General features: G+C 38.1%; 1 protein-coding gene across 2 annotated transcripts in view; it reads left to right on the top strand.

Annotated features, from left to right (window-relative positions):
- Parpbp (PARP1 binding protein) overlaps nt 1-10646 on the top strand; it is a 39356-nt gene that overhangs the window by 2507 nt on the left and 26203 nt on the right. For both annotated transcript variants that reach the window (XM_028778059.1, XM_028778060.1), the window contains exons 2-3: nt 1574-1804; nt 6416-6520. In XM_028778059.1, coding sequence (XP_028633892.1) covers nt 1574-1804; nt 6416-6520 — 336 coding nt within the window. The remainder of the gene's footprint in view (nt 1-1573; nt 1805-6415; nt 6521-10646) is intronic.

The following is a 10646-nucleotide window of genomic DNA, read 5'->3' as shown; positions in this document are numbered from 1 at the left end:
CCTTTTTCCCTTTTTCCCTTTTTCCCTTTTTCCCTTTTTCCCTTTTTTCCCTTTTTTCCCTTTTTTTCCCTTTCCCTTTCCCTTTCCCTTTCCCTTTCCCTTTCCTTTCCTTTTCTTTTCTTTCTTTTTTTGTTTCTGTTTCCTCTCTGATCTTCTGGCTGGAGTGGCCTGTAGTTGAATAGAGGGTCTTTGCCTGAGTTGGAGGCTGGAGTTCTGGGTGCTGGTGTGGCCTCTAGTGGAGCAGGGGGCTTCCACTGGCGGTGTGGGCTGGGATATGGTGATGAGGAGAGGAGGGGCTGTTGGAGGTAGCCGGGTGGATGCTGGGGGGGGTGTTCGTAGTCTGTAGATTGGGGGTTTATCTGGGGATCTGGATGCTGGAGTGTCTTCTGGTGGAGGAAGAGTCCCTTAAAGCTGTTTTAAAGTCTGGATTTCAAATATCATATATGACTTATTATCATAAAAGATATAAAGATAGAAATTTTTAATAATTCAAATGTCTGTTTTGGATGCATTGTTTTTTTATATTCTTGATTAAGATTTCATTTTCAACGAATAACAGTTTTTAACTACATAATTACCTATTCATCTTTAAATGGGACTTGTAAAAGTCTTAGTATTAGCAGAAACTGGAAAAAACTTAAAATGGTGGAAGGCAGCATATATTCCATTTCACAGACCCACATATGGATACTAAAATATATTTGTTTTCCATGCTGAATTGAAAATGAGAAGTTAGAATTTTTTAATGAGTTAAGGCTGGTGCTTTTTGGAAGTCACCATTATTTAATATCTTACATATTAATATGGGAAAAGAATGCATTGAATAAAAAGCAAGCCTTTAGTGTGTCTGCTGAAAATTTATCATGTGGCTATCCAGGGAGATACTTTAAGGAAAGCTTTTATACTGAGATGAAATCCTGTCGGTAATGGTACTGGATCTCTTATCAATTACATACTAGTGTAGAGATCACAATCTTTTGGGTTCTTTCAGGAAAAACAGAAGCCAAGAAGTAGAAGAGTAAATTTGTCTGTTTAGTAGCATCTGAGTACTCACAGAAAAGAGTGAAACTTGATTTTTAGCACTTCTTCATTATAGTTTAGTGTATATAGGACCAGGGAAGAAACAGAAATCTTTCTAGGCTCCTAGTTTTGCAGTGATACTTTTCTTTCTCTGTAGTAGTAACAAAATGGAAATCAAGTCCTAGTATCAATAACCTGAATACTAAGACTGGATTTTAAAGCCAGTACTTGGAATATATTCTGTTATGTGGGAATTCCTCATGGCTATGGGAATGTTAAGAGAGTAAAAAACCCTGTAGCTGAGTACAGTATATTTTGCATGCATCCTGCCTCTGCCTCCCAAGTATTGGGATTAAAGGTGCACTCCATCATGCCCAACCCCATTTACCAATTTCTTTATCTGCAAACATGCTTACTTATTTATATTTTATCAAATTATCAAAGTTTTTGTGTTTACCAGCATGCTATTTATATCTCTCATATCAATGAGATAAATGGACATTCAAACATTAAGCACTCAACTTTACCCCTGTCCTTTGTTTGTAACTTTCAGTACAATGGAGAATTTACAGTCTGTCTCAGTGATGTCTTACTGACATGGAAGTACTTCTTACACGAGAAACTGAACTTGCCCATTGAAAACATGAAAGTTGTTGACCACTATGAAGACATTAAGAAAACATATGATAATTTCTTGAAGAATAGTAATACACTAGATCTGATTGATGTTTATAAAAAATGTAGCATCTTGACTTCTAATTGTGAGAATAACACGATATCCTCTGTAAGTATTCTAAAATTAATTCTACTTTAATCATATTAAAGTTGAGCTAAGATACTTTTATTTTAAACTACAGATAGAGTTACTAGTGTCAAAAGTATGGTGGGAGGCAGAGAATATGCTTTTGTTTTTAGTAGTAAAGAAAAAAAGACAAAAAGTTGATAAATTTTTGCTTTTTAAATCATGTTAAAAAATGGAAAATTTAGTTACCCAAAGCCTAGTTTTTACTCGAAAGAAATATTTTTGATGGGCTTGTGACATTGTTATTTGATATAAGATCATTTTTCTTAATAGATAAAAATTTGGCAAAGAAATAATTTCCAAATGTCAGATGTCTTTTGAATTAGAACAAAGATTACATGTCTACAGCTTTTCTCCTTTTTGTTGAATGTTCATGTTTATTAGGTGTATGTTGTATGAACAGTTGTTACAGTTGGTTTACACGGTTTCATAGCTTCTTAGGTAGACATGTCCTATGTTACCATCAGAGAACATAGCGATGTAGTAGCTGAGACAATAGACCTCACTGTATAAACGTTTAATTTAATAGAAAAAAACTTAAAAGCTGTAGCATTCCTTAGATTTGTTTATACTAGAATTGATAAACTGTTTAAAATCTATTTGTGTATGTGTAAGTTTTATTTTTTGAGTGTTGAAAATACTTTATTACTTTCTGTGTGCTAATAAAGAAATAAGTAAATGTTGGTAATGGCTGAATAATTATATTTGGAATTAGGAATTATTTACTATATTTTGTGAGATACTAAGCCCTTATATGGTAATTAGTGATAGCATAAGTTCATTATAATAGAAATCTCTGGTGTAAAAATGTGTTTTAAGAAAGTAGAAGCTATTTTACTCCCTGTAGAAGACCACGTGATTCTTACTTAAATGGTCAAAGGTAGCACAGGATAGTAGTACTCATTGTGAGAGACAGTAGGACCGGAGAATGACCGGAGAAAAAGGGCATATGGAGAACGTAGTCTTTATATAGAGTAGTAATGTGCCAGGGTGGAGGCAAGCACTCTGTTAGTCAGTCGGGAAGGGAGAATGGAGTCAGCGCAGCTTGCTGTCTTTATCTCATTGGTGCAGCATGCAGACCCTGCTATAACTTCTTCAAGCACTCATTCACATATGGTCTTCGCTTGTCCACCTGCAACACCTTGAAAGAAGGGTTTTGTGTTTTGTTTTTTCTTGCCTATAGGGCTGATTTTTGACTAGCCCTCCAAAGTTCATGTACAAAGTTAATCATAGGTAAGCACTGAGTTACAGGAAGAAAAAAGAGAAGATGCCTGAAATCTTGGGCACAGTGTTTTCGTCCTGTGTGTTTCCTGTTTAGGGGGATGCTTTCTCTAACACATTTCCTCACTGAGCCAATGGGACATGTAAAGGCTGCTTTTCAGGTTGTCCGTGTGGAAGATTGTCTGCAAATGTCAGCATCTCTGCAGAACTCCAGAAATTAAACTGAAACTGCAAAGATGACAGTTCATGAAGAAAACTCTCAAATTCTAACAGCTTGGTCTTTGATAAATATCAGGTATTTTCTAAAAGGAAATTTTCACCAACAACACAATTGTATAGCAAAACATATCTCTGGGTTGGTTTTTCAAGAGCACATTAAATGTAACCCTAATTAATTTGAGCTGTGTCCTTAAAGTTACATATCACAGTACTCCCAGTTGTTCTGATTCTTATGCTTTTGAATTCATGGCCTTAATAAAGTTGCTCTGTTTCTTATATGTTATAGTTTGGATAATGCAGAGATTATTGGGAATTAAGATAAAGATGAGGTAGTTCTGGAAACATGGTAAGTTGAACCTTTACTCCCTAGTTTATAATTCTCCATCTGGGAGCATACAAGACTTTGGATTCTAACTGGAATATTAGGGAGAGAGATTTGGGGCAGAGTTGAATTTCACATGAAAAGAACTCTAAGTATCTGGACTGCAACATCAGAGACCTATGGCCAGCAGAAATGTAGTTCTCTGAAGAACTTAGGCACAGATCTAAGGACCCTCTGGGTTAGATCAACAGATGTCTGTGGGGTAGCAGGGTTCTCTGTCTCTCTAGCCAAGGATTAGTCCTATTACTTCCTGTTGGTAAGGCTTGGGAGAACACAGAGACTTCCTTGACTTCGGCAGGTGTCCGACAGTCTTGTTGCTTTCTTCTAAGGCTGTGCATAGTAGCACAAAGACCGTGTTATCTTTTATTACTTGTAGAAACCATCATTTCAGAGAGGGAGAGGGAGAGGGAGAGGGAGAGGGAGAGGGAGAGGGAGAGGGGAGGGGAGAGGGGGAGAGGGGGAGAGGGGGAAAGAGAGAGAGAGAGAGAGACAGAGACAGAGAGACAGAGAGACACAGAGAGACACAGAGAGACAGAGAGACAGACTGGGAACACGTCAGCCAGACAAGGATGAGTCAGCTGGCCATGCGTTCTCAACAACAGAGAGCTGTTAGAGAAGAGAATAACACCTAGAATACACAGAAATATCAAGTGCTTACAGAAATTCACCAATAAAACCTAAGCACAAGACTCGTTGGATCTTACCTAACAAAGAAGATGCACCTGCTGGGGATGCTGTGTGATGACGTAGGGATGTTAGAGCACGTGCTCCAACGGTCCGACTGTAGGAGGGTACAGGGGCGCAGGTTCCTACGTTGATCTCTGGAGAACTCGTTTTTCCTGATGAAGCCACGCTTTAAAAAATTCACACAAGACAGGACTCCTGAGGAAGCTACTCTTAGCTGTAGCCAGAAACCTGTAGGAGACACCCTGAACGTTTGTGAACCGAGTGTGGAAGGTGGACTAATGTCTTCACGCCTTTCCCAGGATATCCCTGTCCATACAACAGAGGTCAGCACCACAGCTGTCTCTAGGAAAAGGAAGCTCATTTCCAGGGCTTCCAAGCAGCCCTGTGGGGAATTAAGGCCCTGCCAGGACCTCTCAGCTCCTGGGGAAGGTACCTCTGCATTAGCCTCAATGGTCCAACGACCACCGCAGAAGCGACAGAGTCTCGCAGCCATGCCTCAAAACTCGCCGTTACCCAAGATTCTCTACAAAACTCGCAGGAGGAAGCGAGACCCTAAGAAGCTGGCAGCTGCCATGGAGCGGGTGAGGCAGTGGGAAAGTCGCCTTCTCCAGAACCTCGAGGAAGCCACGCAGCACCAGCTCACTGTTGAAACCGAGAAGAAACCAGTGATCCGGGTTAACACTGAAGATCAGCCAGATGCCACCTCCGAGGTCCACACAGGGCATAGACATTTGTTTTTTTGGACACATGGCCACTAAACATAAACTGGCATTACTCTTATAAATGTTTGTACCACCCACTTTATCCAAAAAAAAAAGTTTGTTCTTTTATAGTGAAACTGTAAACACCCTTACTTTCAACCCCATCCTTCTCTCCTGTTTTAATCCACCCCTTCTTCAGGCACAGGGACATGTGTGCTGGCTCTTCTCAGAGAGGCAGCTAAAAGTGTGTTGGTAGAGTGGAATCAGCAGTTACTGGGTGAAACCGAAAACTGAGTTGGAAAAACAGTATTGACTAGATGCCAAGGGCACATAAGGTCTAAGATGCTCTAAGAGGCAGGTGAGGTTTATTTTTAAGCTTCAGGTTGGGCGGAAAATATTTCTTCCAATTTGTGTCAGAATTGGAGACATTTTTTTGGAGGGTGACCAACCTTCAGAAAAATCAGGAAATCTACTGCAAATAGATGCAGGCTGGCAGCATCAGCCATTGGGTTAGTTCAATATTTCATCCACCCCAGTTCTCTGTGTGGTAGGAATTTACTGTATAAGATGTTTCAGCATTTGTAACTTAGGAGCTTCCCCCTATGTTGGCTCATTTTTTCTTATAATTACTAATAGGTTATAAAAATGCCAGTTATAAAAATGATGAGTCTATTAACTTTTCAAATAAAACATGAAAATATAAAGAAACGCGGAAACTTGTTATGTAATGATATAAAAACAAATACTTTTAAGTAATTCCTCCTAATTTTTATGAAAAATAAACTGTTTTCACGACAACTCAGAAAAATATGAGGAAGATTTCTCAGTATAGCAAGTGTATTGACTTACAAATTACTATTCTAACAAACAGTAAATTTAAAGAACTTAAAGGAAGAGCTACAGGACTTGACATGAAGATGCTAGTAGTTTCCCTAGAAGGGAAAAGACCTGAGGGTGTAATGAAATGTTTGTTATAACAAATAGTACTGTTAGCTAAAGAGAAACCATAATCTACTGATGATCTAAGTTCCGGGTTATATTGATGAGAAAAGATATATACATAGACATAATCTGATAAAATTCTGGACCCTCAAATATTATAAAATTCCTTAGTTATAATTTATTGAATTATATTTAGATATGTTTGTTATTTATCAAAAGATTAAATAGAATGTCCCTTCTTAACCATGGTAATTATCTTTCAGTTTAAAAGGATTTGTGAGAATATACAGAAGAATGTAGAAAACAATGGTATGCTTATTTATAACTGTCCACAAATGTCCAGCAGTGCTTTACATTGGGACATCTGTGACGATGTGCAGAATTTTATGGAGTATAGTATTCGGTGTCCTGTACTTTTATTATACCATGTATCACCTATAGATTCAACTACGGGATTTCCTGTCTGGCACAGAGTGTGGAGTAAATGACGAAGCTAATCCTCATATGCCAGTGTCACCAGTGAAATGCAGCCAGAATGACGAGCAGGTACTGATAACACCATCAGCTAGTTAATGTAGGATTGGACCCTGTGGTCATGAATCTGGTGGTTCATTGGGTTTATCAGTGAATCTGAGGGTTCATCTGGGTTATCAATGAATCTGGTGGTTGTTTGGGTTTTTTTTTTTGTTTTGTTTTCATTTTTCCACATTTTTAAATTGTTTAAATAAAGCTGAATTTACACAGGATAATATATTGGGATTGATAAGAGTATCTGTCATTCTAATCCATGTCCTGTGGTTTGGGCCAGGATAACTGACACTGAGCAAACACAGGCACAATTCAAGGTGCCAGGGAAGTGGTTAAGTTTCAGGTTGTCAGATTGCTTTTGTTTTTGTAACACATCTGCTGTTTTGATAACTGATTCTTAAGAGGCTATGTTTCATAACTGATGGTGTTCTTACGGCAGACTATATGTTGTGCATATGACTCAAGGTAAGTACCATGTACAGGGTTGTCCTAGTGAGATTTACCTTTAGCTGAATAGTGTGCCAGGCACCTATGACCTCAAATAACTGTGAGCTATGTTTATTGAAGTTTGTGTTTAATAGAATCACGGTTGATGAGAGATTAAGAATGTTGGCAAAGTCAGTAAACTTTTATTGACGTATTTTTGAAATCCTACTTTCATGGCCATCTACTCCAATATAGTTAGCATGTTTGATGAATCCCTCTCTTTGTTTTCAGGGAACATTGCTGAGTCTTCTGAAAGTCTTGTGCTAAGCAAATTACGCCTTAAAGAACAGATTCTATCATTGCCTCTGGTCAAATGCTTACTTGCTTCCTGGATTTAATAATGTACATTTTTTTTATGTCTCCTTTTTCTTTTTCTGTCTTATTTAAAGGTTACCAAACTTCTATGCATGTGTATGCCTGAAATTCTTCAGCATGCATTTCATGAAAAAATCAAAAAGGATAAGCACAATGTCTAATGTCTCCATGTGTTTCTAAAATAAGTTGATGGTTTAATCTTTAAAGACTCCTTAATTTTCTTTTCCTTCCTTTGTCTACTTAATACTCTGCTGTCCTTTAACTTGCTCCTGTGTTTGTTGTATCTCTAGTAAAAACCTGTGAGATTTATTGTTAATATTTTCTAAGAAATAACTTCATGAGTGATGTGGAATATTTCACTTTAGGAATATTTCATATTAGGAAATAGAAATTCAGGTTGTCCTGAGCTGGCAGATCCCTGTAATATAAAACTTAGTTTCCACTTTACAGTCATCAACAAAGACCAGTGAGAAGGTCCTCTGACACCATGTTAAGCAATTCTGTTTCCCACCAACCTTTTACTTAATGGATTTTTTAATGCGCGCAGTTATGATCCTTGCCTGAATCAGTTATTTTTCAGCATTTGTAGAACCCTGAGTTTTTCATTTGTAATGTCTTCATTAATTCCCTTCAGTCACCAGAGCTTTACCTTGTCTAATGGGGTAAATACAGTTTGTGACGGTCACTGCCTAAGCCTCTTTACCAATGTAGGAGCTGGTGTGGTAGAGCTACATAGGAGGTAAATTAGAGAAATACTTTTTCTAATTGTCTTTGTTCATTCAGTGCTAAAAGGTGCTGTACTTTTAATGCTAAAATGGAGGGAGCCCTGTTAAGGTACCCCAGTATCTTTTTTTCATGTGCCCTTTTAGACTTTTTTGTGTATTTTCTTGTTTCTGGTATTAAAAAAAATACCAGTCCTATCATGAATATTTTCTGTCCAGAATACCAGATTCTTTGTAGGGGTTTTATAACTATTCACTCTTGTTGAAAATTAATTTTCTAAATTTGTTTCCTCTTTGTTTTTGTTCTTATCCAAAACATTTACAAATGCTAGTCAAATATTTTGTACTTAATGAGTGCGTTCCTGTATATCACATGAGAATGAAGTACTGCCTTAGCAATCTTGTCTGATATTTCTCTTACAGACTGTGTTTGTGTGTCTGTGAGGTTTGATGGCTAGCATTATACCTACGTCAGTAGCGCAGTGTCTCTGTTCTCTCTTAAGTATGTTGTAAGGAGGACACAGTAATTGTCATGCTCTTTCAAGAAAAAAGGACTGATTTGTGTGTGAAATGATGAAAGCTCTTAAATATATAAAGCAGTGTTCTAAAGCACAGCTGTAACAAAGGGTTAAATAGTCAGAAAGAGATGCACTTTCTCTAGGCTTACGTATACTCTTTATTTTAAAAACACAGAGACACTTGAGGTGTAGCTAAGTGGTAAAACGTGTGGAACCTGTATCTGGCCCTGGGTTTGAGATCCTGGATTTCATCCAAAAACACAAAAAACAAAACACACACAAAACCACAAAAAACACTCCATCAAAAAACAGTAGCTCCTTTCTTGAGTTATATTTTCTTTTTCTATTTTGTTTTAAGCCAAACTACATATGACTTATTAAATCTATTTTCAATATCATGAAAGTTCAGGCCGAGCATAGGCAGTCATTAACAGCATGCAGCTTTCAACTTCCCTTTAGTGTAAAAAGGTTAGAACATGTCTATAAAGTCTGATGAGGGCTCCGTTAATGTTCTGAGCAGGCAGCTGAGTGAGGGCCAACTGTTCCATAGTAAGCATGCTTCCTAACTTTTCAGACTGACCCTGACTTTGAGGAAGTGAATGGAAATGGCAGAACAACCAGTTTGAAGATGACAATGTGGAGAAGAACCCACTGTCCTAAGAGGAACACCATCTCTGACACACTACCAAAACCCGTTATAGGATCAGGCCCTAACAGGTGTCTGCTTTTAAAGGTGTTCTAATGAAGGAAGGGTGGAAGAAACTGTAAATATCCTCATCCCACAGGAGTTTGTGTCAAGTGACAGTCAAGTGTCAGTACTAGCAGGAAGGCTATGCTCTTCTGCACATGAGTCTAGCTTTGGAAAGTTTCTCTTAGGAACAGTGTTACATCGGTGAAGAGTGCTGTATGCTTGCACATAGCTCAAAACAACACGTACTTGCACGTGAATATGCACACGGACGTGTGCATGCACACATGTACCCACAGTAAAAACAGACTTTTTATTTTTATAAAACTTGACGTAGAAAATACCTTTTAACACTGTACAGCAAACAAAAGTAGAGTCATAAAATGCACATACTTTACTTGGCATCTCCAGAAACCATCAAGCAACCACACCTTCTCTGTTTTGCCATGTCTTGTCCTGCAGAGCTGTTCTCAGCCTTGCGACATTGGCTTCCCCCTTTTCACCTTGGGTGCCTTGTCTCCTTTCTAGAGACCATTTTAAGGCTGTGCCTGACTTACAAGGCACCTTTAGAAATCAGTATACTTAAGACTCTAAAGAGACTTTTGGGGATATAGACTTGGCAAAGGTATATTCTTATTATCAGATACATTTATTAATGGCACACCAAAATCTTCACATAGAACAGTAAGATGAATTTAAGAAATACTCTTTATTTTACCCTACTCCCCCCACCCCCCCCCAAAAAAAGTGGTAAACTATTGCTTTAGAGATTCTGAGGTAACAAAGTGGATCATATGAAAAGGTTTCCTGCCAGGTCTTTAAGCAAATAAAAAATTCTTAATCTAATGAAGGTTTTGTCATTACACATAAGCATTTATGAGCTAGCCAGGAACATTTTTAGCAAGGAAAGTAAGCAAAATTTTTTGTTTAAAAATCCTGACTTCAAATTAAGGTTGGATATTTGCATCTCAGTAAGAATTAAAGAAGACTTTGGGCAGAATCAATTTATTAAGCAAATGGAACATTTTTGATGTCTTGCTAAAGCTCTAGTCTTGTGGATTTTTTTCAGTTTGGGTCCTTCTGGATGTCATAACTATTTATGGACTGCTTTTCCAAGGAGCCTTTTAAAAACTCACTTACACATACAAGAGCACAGAAACCATAACTGCCATGTTATCTGACCATAATGAAAGGGATGCAGGTCCAACTGCAGCCAGAGCTTGAAGAAGCCCTCCATCTGTGAGGACTCCAAGATGCTTTGCCCCAGTGTTTGCCCAGCAGCATAGATCAGAGAAATGGAATTTGTAAGCCATAAAGAGCAAGTTGTAGGTGTGGAAGCACATGCACGCGCACACACGCGCGCGCGCGCACACACACACACACACACACACACACACACACACACACACACACAC

Source organism: Grammomys surdaster, unplaced genomic scaffold (genome assembly GCF_004785775.1).
Source record: "Grammomys surdaster isolate TR1022 unplaced genomic scaffold, NIH_TR_1.0 322, whole genome shotgun sequence".
NCBI lineage: Eukaryota > Metazoa > Chordata > Mammalia > Rodentia > Muridae > Grammomys > Grammomys surdaster.
The sequence above is the reverse complement of the archived record's forward strand: the minus strand, read 5'-3'. Positions and strand labels throughout refer to the sequence as shown.